We start from the raw sequence: 27,510 nt of genomic DNA, 5'->3' as shown, positions 1-27,510 counted from the left end.
CACACACACACACACATATATATATATATGATTAAAAAAAAAAATACAGGAAATAAAAGATGGGAGGTGGGGCATGCAAATGTAAATAAATGCAAATATTTACACTAAGAATTTACAGCACTACCACTTTCTAAAAAAAAAAAGGCATCATAGAGAAAACTGGCATGTATGTGTTAATCCTTTGGCCAGTTGTTAGATACAATGAACTTACAGGTTTCCATAAAAGAAATATATATTCTAACCTGGTGAAAGTACAGACATATCCATTTTGGGTAAACAGGCCAGCTGATTGTACCAGATTGGTGTGTCTGAATGTCTGGGAGTCTTGAGAAGACTTAACAATGCATGTCACTTGTAATGATGAATGAGTGAGTACTGTTTGCACACATGCTACACCATAAGATGAAATCATTCTTTACTTCCAGTTATTCATCCATGCAACTGTGATGAAACACACATGAATCAGTCTTGATGATGATTATCTTTAATCAAATTCCATGCACAGCTCCACCACTCTTCTCCCCACAATTTCCATGCTAAACTGCACCACTCATTTCCCCACAGATTTCCATGCTCAACTCCAACACTCTCCTCCCCACAATATGTATTAAAAAAGTCATGTGATAGAAAAGCCAGAAAAAGATCAAATTCATTGAACAGCAATAGCCATTTTCTCAAGTCTGAAATCTGTTTTTAGAAGCGCGCGCACGCACACGCACACACACACTCTCTCTCTCTCTCTCATACTATGTAGCAACAATATGAAATACTAGAATGTATATAGATTTTTAATGAATGGGTCACACAGAGGAGCGATATTTTTTTCTTCAGTTGTTAAAAATCTACGGGAGGTTTATGTCGATGTGACAGCAGGAATGTCTCTGTGACAGCAGAAACTGACTTGACTTCGCCTTCTTGTTTCTGGTTCTGTGACAACTGAAAATCTTGGCACGACGAACAAGTTCAACTTCGTGCTACTTATCAGTTTTCCGTTCTTTTTTTAGATACTCTTTGGGTTCTTTAACTTTCATGGATTCAAGCGCACTTTCAGTTTCAGCGGACAGCGTTTGTTTATTGCTGTTGTTTAAAGGACTTATTATTCAAATTTATTGGGTTGTGTTCACAAAGCCCCATGCATTGATTTTTGTTATTTAGGAAAACATATAGCTACCAACCCCTTGCTAACCAAGAATCATCTCAATTATGGTTTTAATTTTATGTGTTAATATGATTGTCTGTGGAAGAACTTCACAGAATTCCATGATTTTATCTGTGGGAAAATTCCACTGACTGCTCGCTCATTTGCTGAGAGTTCCTTTTAAACTGAAAGTAATACCTTTTTGTAATTCATTTTTTATGCTTTCTGTAATACAGTATGTTTTGATAATAAATATGTAATTTTGTGTAATCATTATTAACTTGCCATGATCATGTGGACATGGCAGATACTGTTTTGCTTCATTGATATTAATTCACCATGATCATGTGGACATGGTTGATGCTGTTTTTTTGTTTTTCTATCATTTTGCCATGACCATGTGGGCATGGTAGATGTTTCTTGTTTTTCTATTGTTTCACCATGATCATGCGGACATGGTAATATTTGTTTAATCACTATTTATTTGCCATGATCATGTGGACATGGTAGATGTTGTTCTTGTTTTTATAATGTGTTGCCCTGATATGTGGACATGGTAATAATTTCCTTTGTTTAGTCACCATTAATTTACTAATGATAATGTTGACATAGTAGTAACCCTTTTGTTTCATTGCTATTAATTTTGCTTGTTTTGTTTCTTTCCTTTCAGGTTTTTTTTGGTGTTTTTTTTAAAGAGTTTTTTTTCTCTTGGTTTTGTGGTTAAGTTTTGGTATAAAAATGAATAAAGAATTGAATGGAGAACTGGACGCGAGTGTGGTACGACTACGAGTCTACATGGGTGCATGACGTGACAACCCCTTCACCACCTTGTCCCCCTACGTAAGACTATAAAAAAAATTTAAAAAAAGAACACATGTACAAGCAAACACACACACACATACACACACGCGCGCGCGCACTGACACTGACAGGCACACATGAAATACATGAACACTACTTCAGTATTTCGTAAAGATTCAATTTTTATCGGAAAACAAAAAAACACAGATCAAAAGATCAAAAAATGAAAACAAAAAAATTGAAAGCAACCCAGGAGCAAACACATCTTGAGTATGAGGAAATTCCCATTCACAAGGCAAAACCCCAGTGAACAAGCAGATGAAAACGCACGACAAGGATACTTGCCAGAAAAGGTTTTCCAGAAATGAAATGCAAGCTCAGTGGACACCATTTGAGACCCAACGGAATCCCCGTTATCCTGGAAAAGACATGGGTCTGGCGCTTTGGGGACTTTTGAGAACTCCTTCCGTGTGAACGCTCGGTGACTTAAAGCCAAAGTGCGTGCCAGAGTGCCAGTCACGTGCACGTCCTCCATGTTGTTGTAGGGAAGGTAGGGGGCTACAGCCACCATGCGGGCCACAGACTCTCCTGGCAACACGTACAGGTTGCCCTTGACGTGAGGAGGGTAGATGTCTAAAGGGTACCCTTCCCGGCTGACTGCCCGTTTGCTTTTACGGTAACATTTCTCGGACTTGGCGTACGGCCCCCAGATTAGATCAGTTGAATTTGTTGAAAGCAGGTGCTGAAGACGTGGCACGTGCACGAACGTGTCATCATCAGTCTTCATCACGTGACTCACGTTTGGACAGAATTCATTCACCCATCTCAGACCCAGTAGAACCTGCACATACAAAAATGATATGGTTTTTACATCTTATTACCTTCATCACCATTTGGTTGCTGTCATTGCTGTGATCAGTAATAAACAGTCAGTCTCTGTGTCATGTCATGTGTGTTGGCATTGTGTCCCCATGTTTGTTACCTATTTCACAGCACCACAGCCACCTGCCTAAGCTTCTCAGTCCAGTACAGCCATCCTTGTAGGACAACTGTCCCCTGGGCACCACCAGGACTCAGGCTAGACAGCAAAGAACTCAGGGAAGGTGAGGCCCCCAGACAGGTGGCATGCCTCGTCCACCTAAGTGTATTCACTATTTGCCAAGATGCCCATGAACCAAACTGCCAGCTACGGGTAAATAGTTCTGCTAGCTTGTGCATGTCTTTGGCGAGATAACAGCTAAAGAAGCTAACACTGAAAGAAAACCAGGACTAAAGTCATCAAGGCAGTGTGCTGATGAACTTCCATATCTTTCAAGCAACTCCTGCAGTTCATTTAGCATCTGAATAACGCAATACAAAGAAAACAAATAAAATTGCAGCAGAAAAAAATACTAAAAAAAGGGTGGCAATGTCAGTGTAGCGACATGCTCTCCCTGGGGAGAGCAGCCCAAATTTCACAGAGAAATCTGTTGTGACAAAAAGAGTGATACAAATACAAAAATACTTCTAGCAATATCTGAGGAAAGGGTAGTGTAACTTGGGAAACCCAAGCTCTAAACAAGTCTTTTCCTAGAATTTAGTGATGCTCTTCTTGTTTTGTTTCTTTAGTACAGTGCAAATAGAGATTAGGGTGGAAAAAAATTAACAGAGCTTTCACACTTTGCACACAAACAGAACAGGGCCCAAACTTGATCCTGTGAAAAATCCGCAAAAATGCACAACCAACAATATGGATTTTTTTGTGTTTTATTGTTTGTTTGTTTGTTTGTTTGTTTTTGTTTTGTTTTAAAGCATTTTTGCTATAAAAACATATATCTGAAATTTGGAGAGTAGGGACAAGGTTTATAATATCCTTTACATTCAAATTAACACTGTAGCTCAAGCTGTACAAACACTGGAAGTGAACACATTTATCCTCCTCATCATATTCAATTTTAAAAGAAACAATGATGTATGACATCATTAACTGATTAAGCCATCCTCACTTGACACTTTTTTGGCCCTGTCCAGGAGCCTTCTTTCCTCAAAAATTTTCCTCACTTAACGACCTTGTTTAAGTGGACACTTCACATGCATTGACAACATTTGTTAACACATTTATCCTCGTCTTCATATTCAATTTTAAAAGAAACAATCATATATGATGTCATAAGTCGTCCTCGCTTAAAGTCGACCTCGCTTCAGTTGTCTCATCATGTAAGACAGGAATTTGGGGCCCTGGCCACGAGCCTCCTTTCCTCAATAAATTTTCCTGGCTTCAACTTGTTTAAGCGGACACCTCACATGCATCCACAACATTTTTGTGCCCCTGTAAAGTTTTCCCCCTGATAAGTCGACACTAACATGTAGAACTTTAATGCTGGCTGAGAAAGCTATGGCATTCTGATCGCTGGCTTTCAAATCCAAAATCATAACTGGAATGTAATAATACATCAAGGTGGTGTTGGCCTACAAAAGAACGGTAGACAGTAATCACTTTGGTTGTTGTGCACTGCGTTGAAGCCATTTACCACAAGCCCCAGGCTGAAACCATGATTACTGCGAACAAATCTCCACGTCAAAGTTGATAAAGGAGGAAAAACGATTCCCCTTGTCACTCTGAACTGGAATAATTTTTGACTGTTCCAAACACAAAACATACTGATACATGTAAAATGATAAATAAAACTAATAACCAAATGTTTAACAACTTATACTCATGGAGAAGGCGACATCTGTGAGGCACTGCCCTTTACACTTACAGTATTGATTTGTACAAATTTCTGCAATATCGTTAACTCTAATTAAATGATCTGTCTATGAGTATGGTCATGGATGGACACATTCTTTTTTCAACTGAGTGAATATTTTTTATGGAAGAATTGTATGAAAGTGGTGTTTTATTGTCACCATAATTTCAGATACTAAGACTGACTTATTAGTAGTGGAGAAAAGCTAAAATGAAACTGTACTATCAGTAATGTGAAAGGACACCTGCTTCATGTTTTCTTATTAATAATAACATGAACCAGTGCGTGAAAGAGTAGTGACCTACTGGGGATTATTATTTGTATACCTTTATACATGACAAGTAAATCAAGGTTGGAGACACTCTCTATGCTCTGTCTTCTCCATTTATATTTATATGCCAACCCACAGAAGTCATACACACACACACACACACACACACACACACACACACACACACAACAAATGAACAATAGAAATAAAGGAAAACAACAAAACAGTTTCTTACATGCCCGACCGGTTTCGACCACTGGTCTTCGACAAGGGCGTTTACTGGTATGTCAAAATGCAACACACACACCAACAAAGAAAACAAAAAGGTTAACAAAGCTCATGAAGAAGAAGAAGAAGAAGAAGAAGAAACTGCATCCAGAGCATGCAACATGAAAAGAACAGTGTGAAGTGTTGCTTGGGGAATATAGAAAACAAGTAGAAAGCCTCCCTGCAGAAATAGGACAGGAACCAATGGACTTTTGGAGGAACAAGATTGGGTAGTTAGATAGGGGTTGGGGGAGGGACTGTCTGTCTGTCCGTATCATATGTGTCTGCCTGGTCGACCACATGACTGTCTTTATGATTGATCTTAACTTTTGTACACATCATTGTATGACATGTACAACTTCCTTCCATATCATTGTCTTGGGTCTTTTGGGTTTTGTTGTTGTTGTTGTTGTCTTTTCTTCTTCTTTTTTTTTCTTTTTTTCACATGCTCTAATTCAGTAAATGAAAAATTGTATGCTTTTTCTTGTATCGGTGATTTATTCCATAACTGCTATTGATTACAAAAATGACATAGTTATGGAATGCCAGGTACTGGTCTTGATTATTGTCTCATTTTGAGTTGATTGTGTGATGGACTACAATGACTTACATCTGTTATTGTTAATGTTCACTGTATTCAGATTTTTTCCCCCCCATCTATTCTGAATTGACAAGAATTGTGGTGTATATTTGTGCAGAAACTAGCATGACTGCTTCAAGGTATATCACACACGTGTCACCTTTATGTGGCATATACTATGCGACGACTGTGACACGGACATGCATATTTAGAGAAAGTATTGTTTCTGAATAGTTTTTGTTCAAGGATTGTGTAGATAATGATCTGATTCTGGCTCAGCGACTGCTAGCGTAGTGAAGGCATATGTTCTCTTTGAGACAAAGTTCAAATCATTCATGCGATAAGGACAATAGCAGTGACAATTGTGACAGTTTGTCATGGATATGACTAGCAGTGTGTGGCACTGAGAGGCACTACTCGGTGAGTACCTGCATGATGTGCATACTCTGCAAGCAAAACACTGTCCTGCATGTGGTGCGTACTCGTATGCATTCTGTTTGATTCCAGACTCACCTGTTTTACGCCTGGGTGTCACCAGAGGTGTCACCATATAGTGTCAACATGGTCACAGACAACTTCTCACATCAATTCTGTACACAACGATATATGACAATCTTGGTGTATTGTAATGAGCCACGTTGCCGTAAGTCTCCGAAATAAGTACCCTGCTTCATACTTTCTTTCTCTTCTCTAAATCCATGAATGAAGGGAATATATGTAGGGTAGGAATCTCAGAAAAGGGGGAGTAACAGTTCATAGAAAAATAGGAATAAAAGACTTAAATTGTATGAACATCATGTGCAGGGCAACTGTTAATTTTTAGTGAAAACATACACAGGCACATGAATCAGTCTGCTGATAAATCATTACTTCATTTCAATCAGAAATTTGATGCAATAAAAAACATAAGAACAACAGTTACCTTCAGAGTCAAATTGAAGTAGGCATCCTGCAGTCCTTCCCACTGTACAATGTCCCCGTATTTCTCACTCTCCAGTCGCACAGCATCCGACACGATAGGTCCAAGTTTCCGGTCTTCCCCCATCAGAAAGATCAAAGCCACACTCTTGGGTAATGTCTGTGGGGTGGGGCCAGGCCAGGTTCGGGTGGTCACCACACTCCCCCACGTTTCACGGACAGCTTGACGTTCCTGAGAGTTCTGAGGGCGGGACAAGGTCATCACCAACATATCCACAGGTGTCTGACACGCGCGGCTTGCTCGGTACAGGTAAGGGTACTCCAGGGAAAACTGCTGCTGACTTCGAGGCACGAAGAACTCAGGGAAGTCTTCAGGCTTCTGAAGATTTTCGTAGCTGAGCAGGAAGTGGCACATGATGATCAACGTGAACAAAAGCAGAAACCGGAACAAGAAGCGCCGCCTCCTCCAGACTTGCTGTAACTGTAAAGACGATAGGTTACATTGAACACTGAGTAAGCAATGGGAGGCACTGGTATATGGAACCTCACAACCATATGCAATGTTTTACTGCATGACATCGGGTGAAATGACTGCGAGTATGAAAGGACTTCTAATTTTCAAAACAAGCATTTAGGCAGACAAAAACTGTCTTCAATTTTACGTGAATGGATGTTGTTTTATCTTTGTGTGGGAACAGACACTGTCATGTTTGGATTGTATCATTAGTGCAAATCGTGTGTGTGTGTGTGTGGGGGGGGGGTGAACTTTGTTTTCATTACCTCACAGCAGTACAGTCTTCAGAGGATGAATTATCGTTTCAGGGTAAAATGGAGAGTGCCATGCTTAAAGATAACTACAGATGACCCCCACCTCACTCCTCACCCCCCACACCACAATGATATACTGCATAATGAGGGTTAGGTGTGAAGCTGGAAATCCACTTCCCATCACAGAAACGCCACCAACATGACACTGAAACAACACAAATTGCACTGACGAAACTGTATCAGTGACATATGTTAATATATATAGGTCATGTTCTGACTCCATCAACATGAAACAACACTGACTTCATGCTGATGGCACCATGTCACCGACATGATACATGGTGTAGGAGTGGTTTGTTTCCGAGTCAGCAGTGTTCAACCCCATGATCTGAGTGGCTTTGAGTGTAACACATGTAAAAGCTTGCTTTCTGCGAGGCTGGTGTGTAATTTTATCATCAATGTTATTGCTGTTTGTTTGGTGGGGGTTTTTGTTCTCCCCATTCCAATATCTCATCCATCGCAGAATCATCAAAAACTCCTGGCAGACCCTCACAGAACGACAAACACCCTCCAGGTCGACAAGCACTCTCCCTCCAACCATCTTAGCTCATCACCTTCCACCACCAGTCAATCATATAAGAAAAAAAACATCTCCATTAGCTCACTCAAAATAATTTCAGTCTCTAAAGAAGGTGTCACTGTATTGGGACAAATCCATCTCTCTCTCTCTCTCTCTCTCTCTCTCTCTCGTCTATATACTTGAGATCAACACTGAGTCCTGGAAGGACTTGCAGATGACCGTAACAGATGGAGATGCACTCTCATGAATCAGCTACGGATTGGTGAGGACAAACTGTCAGCTGCTGCAGCAGAAAAGCAAGCTTGCAGAAAAGGGACGGCAGCCAACAGACCAGCATCAGCTTACACATGTGACTTCTGCGACAGAGACTTTCTCTCTCACATCGGTCTCTACAGTCACAGGCGATGCTGCTTGGTCCAAGCAGACAGCCCAATTAGACATTAGGTCGGATATACTCTATCCATGGTCAGCCATGACCAAAGGAGGCCTACTACATATATAATATATATATATATATATATATATATATATATATATACACACACACACACACACACATGTTACACCACATCTGGCAGACAGATGCCTGACCAGTAAAATACCCAAACAGGTTATCCGGCCATGAATACTTTCATGTATGTTTTTTTTTACTGATCAGAGTGGATTTCTTCTACAGAGTATTTGCCAGAGGACAACACTTGTATTGCCATGGGTTCTTTTTCAGTGTGCCGACCGAGTGTGTGCTCCACATGGGACTTAGCTATATTGTTTAATCTGGGTGACTCGATCCTCAGTTTGATTTCTCAGTCAAATTTGGGAGAAAGGGCGAGACCTGGATTCAAACTCAAGACCCTCATTGCTTACCAGATGACACTGATCACTCCCCATAATTCCTGTAAACACACACACACGCACACACACACACGCACACGCACACACACGCGCACGCACACGCGCGCGCACACGCGCACACACGCACACACACACGCACACACACACACACACACACAAAATTTGGGACCAAGCATTCAGCAACATACGCATACTTCATATCAATCTGGAGTGGAGTTTTTACTTACTTTGTATTGAAACTAAAAGCAAAAAAACCTACAATCATTTGGACAGAAATGTAAACTTGTAAAATCTACACACACCCCACCACTCCACCATTTCGGTTTTGGTGCTGTTTAGCAGAAATAACATGTAAGCAATGAAAGCTTTACCTCTTGTTATTATCATGTCAAAACACTTTTGACACACATTAAAGTTATGTATTGCACTTCTTCAACATTTTTTTCCCCCAACGATAGTCATTAGATTTTGATATCATACTGGGGAAGATGTGGACAGTCAATAAATATAAACAGTCATATCTGATCTTGACAGGATCTGTTTAATTGCTACGTTATACTTACTGTCTCGTTTGTTTTTGCTGCCACTTGAAAAACTGCCAATGTTAAATTTCATCAAAATCAAAAGAACACAACACACACACACACACACACACACACACAAACACACTCCATTATAATCTCACACACACACACACACACCTGTAAGCGGCTGATAATTTTCATAAAATTGATACTTTTATATAATTGATTCCAAATCAGTACTTTATGCTCTAGAATTATTCAGCCTTGAAACAAGACCTGACTTAGTTATTGAGGCAAATCATTTGGTACATTGTTTAAGGGTTAAAGGGACTGAGGTCAGTTTTTGTTGGGTGCCTTCTCATGTGGGCATTAATGGCAATGAAACTGCTGATAAAGCAGCTAAAAAAGGAGCACAAGATTCAGAAAAATCGACAAAAATATATATCCATCTCTCCGTAAAAGAGGCATACACTTTGTTAGAAAAATCAGCATGGGGTCGATTTCATAACCGATGGAAGTTAAAGTTTTTAAACCATAAAGGAACATTATTCCCCGAGAATATTATTAAAGAAAAGATACCAAATCCATCAGTTTGCTATACAAGATTAATAACATCTACTTTCTTCCGTATAAAACTTGATGCGCTGAAGATAAAGTATAGTAAAAATGTCACATGCATCTGTGGTAAGCAGTTCAGTCTGCATCATTGTTTGTTTCACTGCCAGCAGTTACGTACCTTCTTGCCCAAGTATTTCAAAGAGAATAATAATTCTGCAGATGATTTTTGTAAAGTTATTTCTGACGAGGTTCTTATGGTTGAACTTTCACAGGCATTAGTTCATAACCCTATTTCTACATTCCTTTAATGCACTTCAGAATTGTGTAAATGGTTTCTGATTATTATCATTATTATTATTATTGAATTGTTACTGTTAAATGTAGCTGCATGTTAGTTATACATTTTACGGTAGTTTTCTTGTTTACCTTTTTTCTGTTTTCCTCTTCCTGCCCCCCACACCCCCCCACCACCACCACCTTCCTCCCCCATGCCCCCCACCACCACCCCCCCTTTTTTTTTTAACGTCTAATATCACTGATAGTGAAAAGACGGTAAACTAAAGAACGAACACACACCTGTTAACCACGAGGGTCTGAGTATGAATCAATGTATCACCCTTTCTCCCAAATTTGACTGAGAAATCAAAATGAGCATTTAGTCATTCAGATGAAACAATATACCAAAGTCCTATAGCTAGCACAGTAAGATAACTATATTGGAAGGTTGCTATTATTGGAGAGGAGTTGAAAATTAAATCAGAAACAGACTTTCCAAAACACGCCAGCACTATTTCATCTCAAACGACAATAGCAACGTAATACTTGTGACATAACTGAAAGTTCGGAAAGAGGTATTAAAAGTGTGGCAGCTGCATATACTTCCACACCCATACCATTATGGGAGACACAGAAACCAGCCTTTGATATAAACTATTGTGATCAGAAAAAAAGATGAAACTAATATTATGAAAGTGAATGCAAACACACATCTATATATATGAAAAGTATCAGAATCAACTTCAGGTGTTCACAGAGGGCTCAACGCTTGAAAACAAAAACACGGGTGCAGCTTTTGTATTTCCTAGACTTAAACTTGAAAGGTCATTATATCTTCGAAATAAGCTATCTACATTTACAGCTGAACTAGATGCTGTAATGCTTGTGTTGGAATATCTGATAAATCTCCCAGTAACCATTTCAAAGCAGTTTTAACGTTTGACTCAAAATCAGTGTTACATGCATTAGAATCAGTAACATGAAAACTCAACCAGATCTTATTTTTGAAATAAACTGTCTATTACACATTATATCAGCCAAAGGCTTATCAACCACAGAATTCTGCTGGGTAACCTCTCATACTGGCATCAAAGGAAATGAAATGGCTGACAAAGCACCAAAAGGGATGCGCAAAGAATAGAAAATACATTTGAAATACTTATTCAACAGTCAGTTTCACTATGCTGTTGACTGTTCAAGTCAATATGGAGCAGAAGTCAAGCTAGTGCTGCTGACAGGATTTCTTACCCAAAGGAAAAGGGGTTTACAACTGAAATTACACAACAAAAAACTGATGGATTTATCATCATACTGTTATAGACTGCTAACCTCACTGGTGTCTCATATAAGACTGACTGGCACTTATTGTATATGTGGTAAACAGATCACACAAAACCATGCTTTTGTTTTAGTGTCAAAGGATTGTCAAGCTACTTTCAAATTCATGTAAAGTTACCAAATTGCCAGAACAAAACAAAAGACAAATAATGCCCAGTCAATTGCTGTTGTTTGAAACTGATGAACCGTGGTTACAGTCCAACAGGAGTGTTTCTATGATGTGACATACTGATATTTTATTTTTGTCATTCTTTATGTTGTTAATTGCTGTTCCACATATATTTAGGAACTCCTGATTCTAGTTTATCCTTTGTTATGTATGTTATGTATATCCCCCTTTAACCACCATCTCTACCCCCACCTCCCATACACACACACACACACGCACGCGTGCACGCGCACGCACACGCACACACACACACACGACAGGTCTAATATTAAAGTGAAAAAATGTTCAATTAAAAAAAGCACACACACACAGAGACACAGACACAGACACAGATACACACACAGACACACACTGACACCAACACACACATAATACAGAAACACTATTTGGTACTCAATTTCTATCAAGACAGATAAAAAAAAAATTTTTTTTAAAAACAGAAAAAAATGAAAGCTAACCATAAACAACCACACCCTGTGTGCAAGGAAAGTCTCAATGACAAAGCAAAACACCAATACAACAAGCGGATGAAAACACTCTTCAAGGTTTCTTTGCACGACAAGGATGCTTGCCAGAAAAGGTTTTCCAGAAATGAAATGCAAGCTCAGGGGACACCATTTGAGACCCAACGGAATCCCCGTTATGCTGGAAAAGACACGGGTCTGGCGCTTTGGAGGCTGTTGAGAACTCCTTCCGTGTGAACGCTCGGTGACTTAAAGCCAAAGTGCGTGCCAGAGTGCCAGTCACGTGCACGTCCTCCATGTTGTTGTAGGGAAGGTAGGGGGCTACAGCCACCATGCGGGCCACAGACTCTCCTGGCAACACGTACAGGTTGCCCTTGACGTGAGGAGGGTAGATGTTGAAAGGGTACGCTTCCCGGCTGACTGCATATTTTCCCACGCGATCACATGGGGAGGTGGAGAAGTACGGCCCCCAGATCAGATTGGCTGAAGCTGTTGAAAGCAAACGCTGAAGACGTGGCATGTGCACGAACGTGTCATCATCAGTCTTGATCACGTGACTCACATTTGGACAGAATTCATTCACCCATCTCAGACCCAGTAGAACCTGCACATACAAAAATGAAATGGTTTTTACATCTTATTACCTTCATCACCATTTGGTTGCTGTCACTGCTGTGATCAGTAATCAACTGTCAGTCTCTGTGTCATGTCATGAGTGTTGGCATTGTGTCCCCATGCTTGTCACCTATTTCACAGCACCACAGCCACCTGCCTTAGCTTCTCATGCCAGTACAGCCATCCTCGTAGCGACAACTATCCTCTGGGTACCACCAGGCCTCAGGCTAGACAGCAAAGAACTCAGGGAAGGTGAGGCCCCCAGACATGTGGCATGCCTGGTCCACCTGTGTATTCACTATTCTCTCAGGCGCCCATGAACCAAACCACCAGCTAGGGGTAAATAGTCCTGCTGTCTTGTGCATGTCTTTAGCGAGATAACAGCTGAAGGAGTTAACTTTGACCCAAGATTGCAGCCATCAAGGCAATGTCCTGATGAACTTTAATATCTTTCCAGCAACTCCTGCAGTTCATTCGCCACCTGAATAACGCAATACAATACAATACAACACAATAAAATGCAGAATGTTATAACCTGCAAGCATTCCTTCGAGCTACAGCTGAGACAAGGGTAGTGGTACTTGTGAAACCCAGGCTCTAAACACGTCTTTTCCCAGTTTTTAGCAACGCTGTTTTTGTTTGTTTCTTCAGTACAGTGTAATTTGAGATTGGAGTGGAAAACACTAATTAATATAGTTTTTTTTTATACTTTGCACACAAACAGAACAGGGCCCAAACTTCATCTAGTAAAAAATCTGCAAAAATTCATGCCCAACAACATGGAAATTTATTGCATTCGTTTTAAGCATTTTCACAAAAGATATATATATATGTCCAAAATTTGGCGGGTAGGGACAACGTTTATAAAATCATTTCCATTCAAATTAACACTGCTGCTTCAGCTGTACAAACAATGGAAGTGAACACATTCATCCTATCATCATATTCAATTTTAAAAGAAACTATGATCTATGAAGTCACAAGCCATCCTCACTTAAGTTGACCTCACTAAAGTTGTCTCATCATGCAAATCGACAATTTTTTGGCCCTGGCCAGGAGCCTTCTTTTCTCAATCAATTTTCCTCACTGAAACCGACCTTGTTTAAGCGGACACCTCACATGCATCCACAACATTTTTGTGCCCCTGTAAAGTTTTTCCTCTGATAAGTCAAAACTAACATGTAGAACTTTAACTCTCTCCATACAAACGGCGAAAGAGACGACGTTAACAGCGTTTCCCCCCAATTACCACCATCAAAATATTGCAAGCAGAAGGTTCTTGTACTGAAGAGGTGAATGTTGACAAAGAATACCACAATTCTGACGACAGAAGCTAAAGGTTGGGTCATTGAGACACCCACTGGACATCCGAGGGGTCCGTGTAGAGGAGAAGAGAGGACTGGCCGTACTGAGTGAGTTAATGCTGGCTGAGACAATAATGGCATTCTGATTGCTTGCTTCTGAATCTTAAATCATAACTGGGAGTGTAGTAAAATATCAGGGTGTTGCTGGCTTACAGAAGAACAGTAGAGTGCAATGACTTTGGTTGTTGTGCACTGAACTGAAGCCATGTCCTATAACCCCAAAGCTGAAACAGTGATTTTTGCAAACAAATCCCAACACCAAAGCTGATAAAGAAGGGAAAATGATTCCCCTTGCCACTTTGAACTGGAATGATTTTTTTGTCCATTCCAAATACAAAATATATAGATACATGTAAACCAATAAATAAAATTAGTATCCAAATGTTTACCATGCATCATGTACCAATAAAACACAGAGGCAGAAATTGTTGAATCGTATCTGCTGGTCTTTTCCAGCTGAAAGACTAAAACAAGGCTCTTACATAATGTCAGCTTGTTCAAACTATCTCACCCTTTTAAACTGTCTGATTCGTATCTGCTCTTTCCAGCCGTCCAAGAACTAGACAGAAAACATTTTCCCTCTACCAATCCCTAATCTTAATCAAATTGTATGCACATCATGCGCACGTCAACTGTTTAACTTTGGTGAAAAGATCACAGGCAAATCAATCAGTCTGCTGATAAATCATTGTTTCATTTCAATGAGACATTTGATGCTATGAAAAGGATAAGAACAACAGTTACCTTCAGAGTCAAATTGAAGTAGGCATCCTGCAGTCCTTCCCACTGTACAATGTCCCCGTATTTCTCACTCTCCAGTCGCACAGCCTCCGACACGTTAGGTCCAAGTTTCCGGTCTTCCCCCATCAGAAAGACCAAAGCCACACTCTTGAGTAATGTCTGCGGGGTGGGGCCAGGCCAGGTTCGGGTGGTCACCACACTCCCCCACGTTTCACGGACAGCTTGACGTTCCTGAGAGTTCTGAGGGCGGGACAAGGTCATCACCAACATATCCACAGGTGTCTGACACACATAGCTCTCATGGTACAGGTAAGGGTACTCCAGGAAAAACTGCTGCTGATTTCGAGGAACGAAGAACTGGGGCCAGTCATCGGGTTTCTGACGATTTGGGGATACATGTTGACTGGAGCTGAGCAGGATGCCACACCACACAATGATCAACGTCAACAAAAGCAGCAAGCAGAACAAGGGGTGATGCCGCCTCCAGACTTGTTGTAACTGTCAAGATGATGGGTTACATTGAATGGAGGATAACCAAACAGAGGCACTGGCATATGGAACCTCACAACCATATGCATGGTCACTGTATGTTGGAAGGTCCGACAAAATTTTCAAATTCACAACAGAAGCCTCATATTTGCATGCATGAAAGAGAGCAATAAAGCAAGAAGCCACACCAAATTTCAAAGCAGCATTCTCAAACAGTTTTTGAGATATTGAGTTCTAAATTTTCAACAACCAAAAAAAAGCAGTTTTAGCTGATCACCTAAAATGGCATTTTGGAACCCGTTCAGAATTGCAACTCAGAGATTCTCATTGTCAAAACTCTTTATATATGATCCACATAATGTATGTCTCCTTCAACAGTACCTCTGAGCTATTGTGTAAAGTTAGTTCTGGAAGTCTGGAACTATGTTAGAATACACAAGGGCAAGAAGAAATAAAGTCCGTCAGAATCCCACACCGAGTCATGCGTTAACTGTGTAAGAACATTACATCTAGCGATGAGGATGGAAGTCCAAGAAAGGCTCTACAGGCTCACTTGCTCTAGAAAAGTGTGTATTTTAGAACAGGTGGTGAACACCCAGAACAAGTCTAAGAAAGGCCCCACTGACTCAATAGCTCTGGATTGGTCTTGACTCTTTTTTGAAGTTTTATTTTTCCTTAGCTTTAGGGAGGAAACATGTTCTGGCAAACACCTTCATTTCAACTGCAAAATCTGTGAACACACAATCTTAATCTTTTTTTTTTTTTTTAAGCATGTATTGATTTTGTGTTGTGCATGGAAAAATATCCTTAATCAAGAAGAACATTACATTAATATGGAAGTATCTAATAATTTGCTTTGTATGTGAGACCAACATTTTGTTGAATTTCAAAGTTGAAGAAATTGCGTAATGTTATTTTAATTCCTTAACAGTTATAATTCAATTATGCAAGGTTGGGAGGGATGTAGTGTCTCCTTAATATTACCTCTGAGCTATCAGAGAAAGTTAGTTCTGGAAGTCTGGAACTATATTAGAATACACAAGAGCAAGAAGAAATACATGGATTGCCGGAACAAAGCGCAAGAAGAAATACATGGATTGCCAGAACAAAGCGCAAGAAGAAATACATGGATTGCCGGAACAAAGCACAAGAAGAAATACATGGATTGCCGGAACAAAGAGCAATAAAGCCTGTCAGCACCCACACTGAATCATGTGTTAACTGAGTAAGAAAGTTGCTGCAGTAAGAACATTACACATAGTACACAGAATACCTCAATTTTCATTTTCAGTTGGCTGTTTGTGTTATTGGTGAAATGCCAGTGTCATACAATCTGGGGAAAATGCTTATTTTCTGCATGTCTGGTCCTGCAGTTTTGATGGTAGCGCTCCTAAAATTACTGCACCTGAAATAAAAAAAACTATTGCATCGACAGAACAATTTAAGATATTTTCAGGAAAAGGAAAGACTGTAGACTTACAAGACAGCAAATATTGATTATAAATCTTGATAAATGACAGCTTGTTTAAAAAAAAAAAAAATGCTTGATTCGATCAGGGATAATGTGCTCCAATAATGTTAAAAAGTAATCATCCTTTCAGATATTTTTCCATGGGTTTTTTTTTTCAACATGAAGTCAAAATCAATATGTATATATCACTTTATGCAACTGTTTTCTTGTTTGCACTTCCTAATTAACTATAATCAGTACAGCTGAACATACCAGTACAGGTATTTGTCAGGGACAAACTTGTATTTTCTCCCCTTCAATATGCAATATCTTAAAAAAAGAACTTCAACAACCAAATTCACATGACAGAATTTATTTTTTAATATTTGATATATCTGAGCATGCTCCACATAATCGTCTCCTTGCAAAGATCCAATCATACGGAATAACCGGCAGTGTATTAACATTGATGTCCAAACTCCTGAAAAACAGGACGCAAAATGTTAAAGCTGGGAATGCATACTCCTCAGATACCAAAGTTTTAAGCGGTGTCCCTCAGGGAAGCGTACTCTGCCCCATTCTGTTTACAATATTTATTAATGACCTACCCGACATGGTTATGAGCCCATGCAAAATCTTTCAGGATGACGATAAAATTTTATAACCTGAGCAGCCATAAAGACACATTAGACAGATATAGATAAGCTAAAAGAATGGACAAACACTTGGAATCTATACTGTAATGCAGATAAGTGTAAAGTATTACATATTGGGAAGAACAACCCCCATAATAACTATACTATGACATTCACTGATGGAGAAGGATTCAGAAAAAGACTTGGGGGTTATCTTTGAAGATGATTTGAAATTTGACAGACACATTAATTTTGCAATATTTAAGGCAAACAGAGTACTCGTGATTTTAAAAAGAACATTCACATGTATGAACAGTGGCACTTTTGTCAGATTATTTAAGACACTAGTCAGACCACACCTCCAATACGGAAATATCATTTAGTACCCCCGAGATAAGAAGCTATCTGTTGCAGTTGAGAAAGTTCAAAGCACGGCAACATTGTTTGTTGCTGGGATGCAGGATAAAACCAAAAAAGGTTAAAACTGCTTAACTTGCCAAACTAAAAATTTTGAAAATTTGAGGTAATTTAATACAAACATATTAAAAAAAAACAAAAAAACTTAATGGTATTGATAAATTAGACCAAGAGACATTTTTCAAAAAACCTTTCACCTTTCACTGACATAGCAAGGAATGCCACTGACAAACTATTCATTAAGTATTCAAGGACTAATATTCAAACAAAATTGTTTTAGCAACAGAACTGCACCTTACTGGAATGCACTACCTTTGCATGTTAAGAGAGCTGGCAGCTTCTATTAGCATTTTCAACAGTCACCTTGAACAGGTAAAAAGTATCAGCAATTTGAAACTCCTATATAATGAATAATAAAAATTATCATTACTACTCCTGAGCAATTGCATTGGCAACTCCAACTGATGTATTGTTTAACTAGGACACTAAAAAGTTGCTAGGCTTATGAAACGTCCCAGGAACTGAACTGAACTGGGCAAAACCTGAACTCTCTGCGACAAGACTTATACGAAACTGGGCATTGAAACCACTGATCTGAAAAAAGATGTGGTTGATCAGCGGAATGAAACTCATCAAAACATACAAGGTCTGCACTTTTCCATTAAATGTTCAATGCTTTCCGGTCATTTTATAAAGCATTTTAAAAAAGAAAGAATGAAATCAACGAGGTGTTCAGTGGAAAGATTTGTTTTGTCTGGAAGTGCGTAAAAAATCAGGTAAATTTTGAGTGGAGCCATGTTTTTATAAATTAAATAAAAGATTTCAATCCCAAAATTTGCCCATGTGAAAATAGAGAACGTGTTCTTTTATTTGATAGGTCTAGTAAGCTGATTGTCTAAGAGTAAGAGCAGCAGTATATGCGACCAATATTTGTCACAACCCTCTCAGACCAGAAGTAGACGTCGGCAAATGTTTACTGCGCTGCATTTGGAGATCGAAGGGTACTCCACTTTTCAGAAATCAGTTTCATTCACACTGCCTTGCACACACAAAAAAGAAACACTCAAGAGGAAAGAACAAAGGTGGTTTTATTTTCTGATATATTTTTCAACTCGATGTATGCAGTATTACGCTTGCTATGGCAAAGTGAAAAGTGATTTTAAAAAATACAGTCCGTCAGCCACTGTTTCACAGTATTACGTAGCGGCTGGATCAGACCTACCTACCCGTATGACAGGGTGAAATGACTGCCAGTATGAAAGGATTTCTTCTAACTTTTAACCAAAAAAAAATGAAATCAGCATTCAGGCTGTCAAAAACTATGTTCTATTTTATATGAATGGATGTTGTTTTATCTTTGTGTGTGAACAGACGCCGTCATGTTTGGAGTGCATCGTAAGTGCAAATCATGTATGTGTGTGTGGAGTTTTGTTTTCATTACTTCAAGGAACTATCTTTAGTGGGTAAAATGGAGACAGCCATGCTTGAAGGTGACCACTGATGACCACCTCCTCACTCCCCAACCCCCACACGACAACGACGAATATAGTGCACAACGAGAGTTGAGTGTAAATCCATCACACAACACAAAAACGTCACCGACACGTCTGACACTGAAACAACATAAACTGCACTGATGGAACTATCAGGGAGAGATATGTTTATGCAAATTTCATATAATTATAGGTCACGTTCTGACTCCATCAACAACAAACGACACTGGCCTTTCGCCAATTGCACCATCATCGACATCATACGTGGTGTGTGGTGTGGGACCAAGAAAAGGTTTCCCTGTCAGCAGTGTTTGGTCTGTGATCCCAGTGGCTTTGACCATCACACAAGTATGACAGTCAATTGGTCCAACTACAACCATTAGAACAGCAGAGGAGGCAACTGCTGTCCCAACTATTTGGGCTGGAATTTGATTATAGTGGAGTGTCTTGCCAAAGTTACATCCCCACTCTCTCAGCCACAAGGGTTTTATGACAGTTGGCATTGGGATGGTTCCCGAAGGCCAACTAGCTTCTAAGACTGCAGCACTAAGAGCCAGTGCAATTTTGCCTCCTAGTTTGAGTCACAGTCCTTCACAAAAGACTACGCTATAAATGACTTCCCACTGTAATGGAGAAACCATTGATCATACAGCTCTCACTTTGCTGTTGGCCCAACTGTAAGCTTAGATAACACATGTAAAAGCTTGCTTTCCACCAGATTGATCTGTGTGTGTGTGTGTGTGAGAGAGAGAGAGAGAGAGAGAGAGAGAGAGAGAATCATCTTAATTTTAACATCAATGTTATTGCGGTTTGTTTGGTGGGGTTTTTGTTCTCCCCATTCCAATACCTCCATTAATGAACCGCAGAATCAACAAAAACTGCTGTTGACCAGCTGCACGTTTTGAGTGGCCATGGGCTCTTTCAATCTCAAAACAGAGCATGTAAGTGTGAATACCGCTTCATTTCTGTGGATTCATGTATCTGAGGTTCGTGTCCACTTCCAACTACTTTGTGTTGGTGTTGTGTCAATTGGCTTGCCTCAGTGTCTTTATTATGAGACAAACAGTTCAGTTCAGTTACTTGAGGAGGCGTCACTGCACTCGGACAAATCAATGTGGAGTGATGGCCAACAGGTAACGTGTCTGCCCAGGAAGCGAGAGAATCTCAGCGCACTGGTTCGAATCACGGCTCAGCCGCCAATATTTTCTCCCCCTCCATGAGACCTTGAGTGGTGGTCTGGACGTTAGTTATTCGGATGAGACGATAAACCGAGGTTCCATGTGCAGCATGCACTTAGCGAATGTAAAAGAACCCACGGCAACAAAAGGGTTGTTCCTGGCAAAATTCTGTAGAAAAATCCACTTCAACAGGAAAAACAAATAAAACTGCACGCAGGGTGGCGCTGTAGTGTAGCGATGTGCTCTCCCTGGGGAGAGCAGCCCAAATTTCACACAGAGAAATCTGTTGTGATAAAAATGAAATACAAATACAAATACACTACACCACATCTGTTAAGCATATGCCTGACCAGCTGCGTAACCCAACAACCTTAGTCACACCCGGAGAGAAAAAATTCCTTAAATTGTGCAGTGATCTGTCAGCTGTTAACTGACTGTGGAAACAATGAGAGATGACAAGTCATGGAGATAATACGTGTGTAGTAGATGTATAGGATTAGCTACTAGTCGCTTTTTGAGTATTACCTATCTATCTGTTCTGTATATTAGATGGTGTCGGTCAAATCTGAAATGAACACATTTACAGGCTAAACTGTGTCAGTATGTGCTGAGGATTTTTCATGTGTGTGTGCACATGGGGGCAACAGCAAGTTATAGGAGACATGTTTAACTAGCTGGTAGTTGTGGTAACGTGTGCTGGAGGTGTGTTATGTGCTGATGGTATACTTTGTTGAAAGTGGGAAAACACATTGCAAAGTGGTTAATGAGGTGGTAAACAATGAGAGCACTGCGATTCAGTCCTAAGTTGTTGTATATGGTTTGCTGTTTACCAAAGACATGTTGGTAGTTATGATTTCCATTTACTTCTGTCAGTGGAACAATTTGTGGAGACAAAGTGGAGAATTATTTGGTCATGGTAGCACACAGCTGTTATTACTGTATGATGGGTAACATGAGTTGAACACTAAGTGTGGTATCATCAGTCCTATGCTTGCTGCATATATGGGGTTGACAATGTTCACATATTCAAAGTGGTAATTATGGTTCCTATGTCATTGTGCCAATGAAACATTTTGAGGGAGACAAAGTGAAGAGTTATTTGGTTACATGATTGTGTGAGAGACAAAGTGGCGAGTTATTTGGTTAAGTGGAAACACACAATTATTATGGTATGGTGTTTGCAGGAGTTGATTAGCAATGAGAGTTAAAACAAGATAAGATAAAGTAAGATAAGATTAGATAAGAAGAACTTGTTTTATCTCAAATTAGAGAAAATCTGGTCAGGTGCATTTTCACATAACAGACACATAAACATGGAAACCATAACTGAAAGAAAATAATAACCATAATAAATTAAATTAAATCAGATTTTCATTAAATAATATATATATATATATATATATATATATATATATATATATACATATAAAGCTATTAAAAACATAATGAAGACACAAAAGTAAAATGATCACATTCACCGTTTCATACATTCATTCCACACATTGTAGGTACTATTTCAAAAGTAAAAGCTGAAAGAATTAATACACATTATTTTGAACATAATTATGAGCATAACAGTATATATAATGCATACTGATTATAGTATAAAGATAAATTAGGATAAGAATAACTTTATCATCTGATAAAGTGAAATTTGCACCAGGTGCGGCAAAACACAGCCAGACAATCAGCCAACAGTGAACACACACACACACACACACACACACACACACACACACACACACACACACTTAAACAACATTAAAACATTACTTGATTAAACAGTTGTACTTGGTGTCAGGCAAGCTAAGAGTAAAAGTGGCTGGTTTTACCTCACACAGATCTATGTGTGAGAAGAGTGCATACTGTTGGACATGTTGTGAAAGGGAATGATGACTGGTATATATATCAGTCTCCTATGTTAGTGATGTCCAGGATATTTTGAGATTGTTTCTAACCTGGGTTTTGGCTTTGTGTGTGTGTGTGTTCCAGATGTGCTGCTAAGTAGGGTGAACTGCTTTGTGTAGGTGCTGCTTAGTCTAGGGTGTGCTTAGCAGGAAATGTTTACTGCTTATGCTTAGTAGGCACTGTTTTGAGGGCTGTGTGCTGTTTACCCATACTTAAAAACGCTAAAGGTTTAGCTGGAAATACGTGTTGTTTAGATCTGTTTGGGTCAGTACTGCTATGTGCTGTTTAGTTGTGCTTGTGCTGAGGTAAGTGTTATAAAAACCACTCCAAGTGACCCTGCTATCAGTATGAGGAGAGAGTGTGAGTGAGTGCAAGTGCGTGCAATCACCAATCAGTTATCCCTCTCTGTTAATCTCTCTCTCTCTCTCTCTCTCTCTCTCTCTCCTCCCTCTCCCCTTTTCACAGCAGTGGTTGTCACCATCTTCTGTACGTGTTAATGTCAGATTATTGCTGAACATGACTTACCATTCTTGGTGGAAGGCAGCCTATAGCAATCAGTTCATTCGTTCTTGTCATGATGGTTTTCGACTGAGACCAGGGAGCAACCAACTGCAGCTTCAAACAGCAATGTCCAGATACAAGTTGCACTGAAAATTAATGCCATGAAAAAAAAGGGACTAAAATACAACACCAACAAGGAAAAAATTGTTTGGGTTTTATCAAACTCTTTTCTCACACACACACACACACACACACACACACACACACACACGTATGCATGCAAGCAAGCATGACATGACCCCCCCCACCCTTGTAGTTACTTACTCCACTCATTTACCATACTCTGGAAATGGAACATAAAAAAGAGAAAGGTGAGAATGGTTATGACTCCCCCACAGTCAGCCTTGAAACAATCCCCTTGCAGTTAGTTCAGGACAAGTCACATTTCTTACTCTTTACATTCTGCCTCACTGTAACTCCAACCCCTTCTTCCACTTGAAAATCCTTATTTTTGCAATATGCACATTTTGAAAACAAGATGCCAAAGATATCACATTAATAGTCATTCTGGGCTGATCCTAGATAGCTCCCTTCCATGCAATGGCTGAGCAGTAACATTTCTGAAGAAGAAAAAAAATCATTTTGCAAAGGAGGTCAATCTGAGATAGAATGACTCCATCACATATCCCAAAAGACTCCATGAAAGTTATTTCAGGGCCAGCGTTAATGGTAAATGCCCCAAAACGACTCCCCCTCGAGATTTTTGTAAGATAATCCTGAATCTACTCCACTTGTGTTTAGGTGGAGCTAACCTGGTAATGCCCCAAAAATGACAGTTGAAATCAAAAAGATGCCAACCCAAACTAACTCACCATGGAGTGTTTTCAGGACAAAGACTGGAGTGTGTTTAGTATTATTCTTATTCTTGTTGCTTACAGTCCAGCCGACCACACAGGGCCATATCAGGACAGTCAAACCATACAAAATGCTCAACCACTTCAACACAAAACTGTCACATTTACAAAAAAAAAACACTACGGCAAACCCCCATAACACAGTTTATGACACAGTATCCTAACCCTTATGGCAGATAAGACTAGGCCATAGTGAGGATGCCAGCCATTCCGCTGAATTTATCATCCCCAGATAACAAAAAATCATAAAAAAGGAAGAAAAAAAACAATACTTCAAAGCCAAACAAAAAATACAGAAAAAAGGCCATATAGACAAATAACTGCAGAATGGGAAGCTAGTGCCCATCCCAGTGTTTACATCTCACTACCAAATCGCCAGAGCAAAACAGCACTGACAGTACATAACAGACTGCGGAAAAGAGAAAAAAAGTGTTGAGGCTTGCTTGAAAAAAGAAAGGGGAATGGGCTGGGAAGGCAGAAAAAAGAGACAACAGTGAAGATAAAAAAATTTTAAAAAAGGCAGAAACAGAGAGAGTGTCAGAAAAGGGGGAAATTTCTAGCACAGAATTTCCAGAAGGGAGGGATGCTATTTATACAGTAAAACCCCCGGCATCCCCATGGGGGGATCTAAAAAAAAAAAAAAAAAAAAAAAAAGAACCCACAATATTTAACAAGTATACTCGTAGTCCTACGTGACCAAAGCATGCAATAAAGTTGTGGGAGTGAGACAAAGCAGAATGCAAGAGCTGTACCAGAGATGAGTGGTTCAGCAAGGCAGGCAGACAGGAACTCGTGACAGCCATATTTTAGCAAAACACTAAAGAACTAAACACATGTAACCTTAGTCATTTGTTAACTAGTTTACCAGCCAACGTTTAAAGAGAGAGAGAGAGAGAAAAAAAAAAAAAGGTTTCAAATATTACTGTGTAAAGGCAGGAAGATTTCATGACTACTATTATTGTCCTGTATCAGTTTCAGTTTCAGTAGCTCAAGGTGGCGTCACTGCGTTCGGACAAATCCATATACGCTACACCACATCTGCCAAGCAGATGCCTGACCAGCAGCATAACCCAACGTGCTTAGTCAGGCCTTGAGAAAAAAAAAAAAAAAAAAAAAAAAAATATATATATATATATATATATATATTGTCCTGTAAAACAGGAATAATCATTAAATAATGTATTTCAAATCCATGCATCCATAAAACACAAATACCCTGAAGTTGAAGTACTTGAGCTTACTTTTTTTTTTTTTAAATGGTCAACGAGACTGTTTTTTGTTGTTGGTTTTTGGGGTTGTTTTTTTTTTGCCAAAGATGCATTTGTTGTTATTGTTGTAGTTTTTTTGTTTATTTAATCATATTGAACAAACAGTAGCTTCATTTGATTCACAAAAATCAGACTATTCCATTGTGGACATGTGTAAATTATGTTTATAAAAAAAGAAAATATTGGAAGTATCCTATATCAATGTGATTTATTTTATGCACATCTCACATTCTTTCATCCCATTCGCAACACCCTTTGCACACTTTACACATTCTAAGTCAAAACCTTTCCAACTGTTCTCTCTTTGCAGAGCATGAATCAAAAATGAATGAATGAATAAATAAATGATGAATAAATAACATTAATAAACAGTTTTGCTATAAACTATTCTACTTCTGAGCAGATCTTATATATTATATACATTGGTTAACTCTCTCTCTCTCAATATATATATATATATATATATATAAAATGATAATAATAAAATAAAATTTCAAAAATTGTTGCATCAACATTTTCATTATCTTTGTTTTGATCAATCAATATGGGAGGGGTGAGGGACAAACAATACAATCTCACTATATTTTTGATATTGTTATGCATCAACCAAGGGATTAAGTGGATTCCAGTTTCTCTTAAATTGCTCAAGCTCAAGACTTCTGTTGACAATAAATCCATATCTTTCAATTGTATATCTCTGCTTAAGAGTTTTCATAAACATTGAAATATTTTGGGCTGCGTTTTGCATTCTGCTGTCACAACTTTTATAAAAGTGAAACTCGGCAAATAATATTATCAAGTCCATTTAAATATCTGTTGAGCATCCACACATAAACCCAAAGATTAAAAAAACTCTTCAGAGAAAGTAAAATGTTAACATTTTTCATATTTTTCCTGAAGCAATGATGTCAAGGCATCCAAGAATTGCTTTGATTTGGGCAGCTCAGAAACATATATATGCACAACAGACTCTTCCTCACTGACACAAAAAGAACAAAACCTGGAATCTGAAAGTTTTCTCGTTTCTTTGTTGGGATAAGCCTGTGCAAAATTCTCATCTAAAAACCACATAAGTTGATAATCTGGAAAGGTTGGGGTGGGGGGATTTAAAAGGTTTAAGAAATATTTTCCTCAATTGTCCAAACCATACAGACATCTGAGTATGTTTGTTCACATTTCATTATTTTCCTCCAATTGTCCAAACCATACAGACATCAGAGTGTGTTTGTTCACATTTCATTTTACATGGAGGATCTGTATTGTTAAAATTAAAAGCAGAATATATATTGTCTTTCTTCCCCTAATTTCAGTAGCTGCCAAACTTTGGAGAATTCAGCAGTAGCACCAATTAACAGCGTGGTTGAAATTTAGCCTGGACTTCCTATTGCAACTTTCTTAGCTGTTTCTATTAATTAGTATTATTCCAACATATACTAAACCGTTTGTAGAGATATGCAGGACTTTTTGCTTGAAGTCTTCAAAACTCAAAAGCTCTTCATCAACACCCATCAGGTGACCTAAGCATATCAGACCATTTTTAATCTATTCTCTTATGCTTATACTCAGTTATAGTTCTTGTGTCTCTGATCACATGTTTATTGTATATCATGATGAATATATCCAGAAAAATTCTTTGAAATTTTAGGTTTGAATTTTTTGCATAAAGATTTGTAATATTTAACAACACCAGACCAGAAAATTTAATTATTGCTAGTGCACTCTTTCATAACAACTTGACATATCCCCCCCGCCCCCCTCCCCAGTGTATCTAAGTATTCTATTTTGGGGCATGTATATAACAGAATATCTTTTAACAATGAGTCTGAAGCAGAAATCCTTTTTAGCCAGTTAATCTTCACAGCTAAAAGAAATAGTTTACTGTTCAAATTATGACTTGTTTCAGATCTAAAAGCAACAACAACAAAAAGAAAAAAAAACACCAAAAAAACCAGGAGAGACATTTATTCTGGTTGATTTGTAAAATAATAGTAAATGATTAAATGAAGAAACCCTATACATTATTTCAAAATCTCAGAAAAACGAACTCATTAAAAAATATTACTTTAATATTTTTATTGGAGTACATTTTTTGCACACTTACCATTAATTCTGCAGATGAAGTTTGCAGATATATTCAAAAAGTGCCCCACTCCAAGCAGTCCAACTCCAACCAATTGTGGATGGTAACTGCAAGCCGTTGGAAGAAAAATGTTTAACATTTCATCAAAGTCAACATCATAATTTCACGACTGCAGATCAACTGACATGTCATACCACACGAATGACCGATACATTTACATATAC

The 27,510-nt window shown here is 38.8% G+C and overlaps 1 protein-coding gene across 2 annotated transcripts; it reads right to left on the bottom strand.

The window, feature by feature from the left end:
- Positions 1–379: 379 nt before the first annotated feature.
- Positions 380–27,510, bottom strand: LOC143299837 (beta-1,3-galactosyltransferase 5-like). Of its 2 annotated transcripts, XM_076613323.1 has the most exons (4): positions 27,308–27,510; positions 23,049–23,170; positions 6,709–7,185; positions 380–2,780 (listed from the first exon to the last, which is right to left on the bottom strand). In XM_076613323.1, the coding sequence occupies exons 1-4, from the start codon at positions 27,423–27,425 to the stop codon at positions 2,148–2,150; spliced, it is 1,350 nt and encodes a 449-aa protein (XP_076469438.1). In that variant the 5' UTR covers positions 27,426–27,510; the 3' UTR covers positions 380–2,147. The 2 variants fall into 2 exon arrangements, with proteins under 2 accessions (XP_076469438.1, XP_076469439.1); XM_076613324.1 differs by lacking the exon at positions 27,308–27,510 and having other exon boundaries at positions 23,049–23,283.

This window comes from Babylonia areolata, chromosome 25 (assembly GCF_041734735.1).
Source record: "Babylonia areolata isolate BAREFJ2019XMU chromosome 25, ASM4173473v1, whole genome shotgun sequence".
Lineage (NCBI taxonomy): Eukaryota > Metazoa > Mollusca > Gastropoda > Neogastropoda > Buccinidae > Babylonia > Babylonia areolata.
This window is presented reverse-complemented; position numbering and strand designations above follow the sequence as displayed.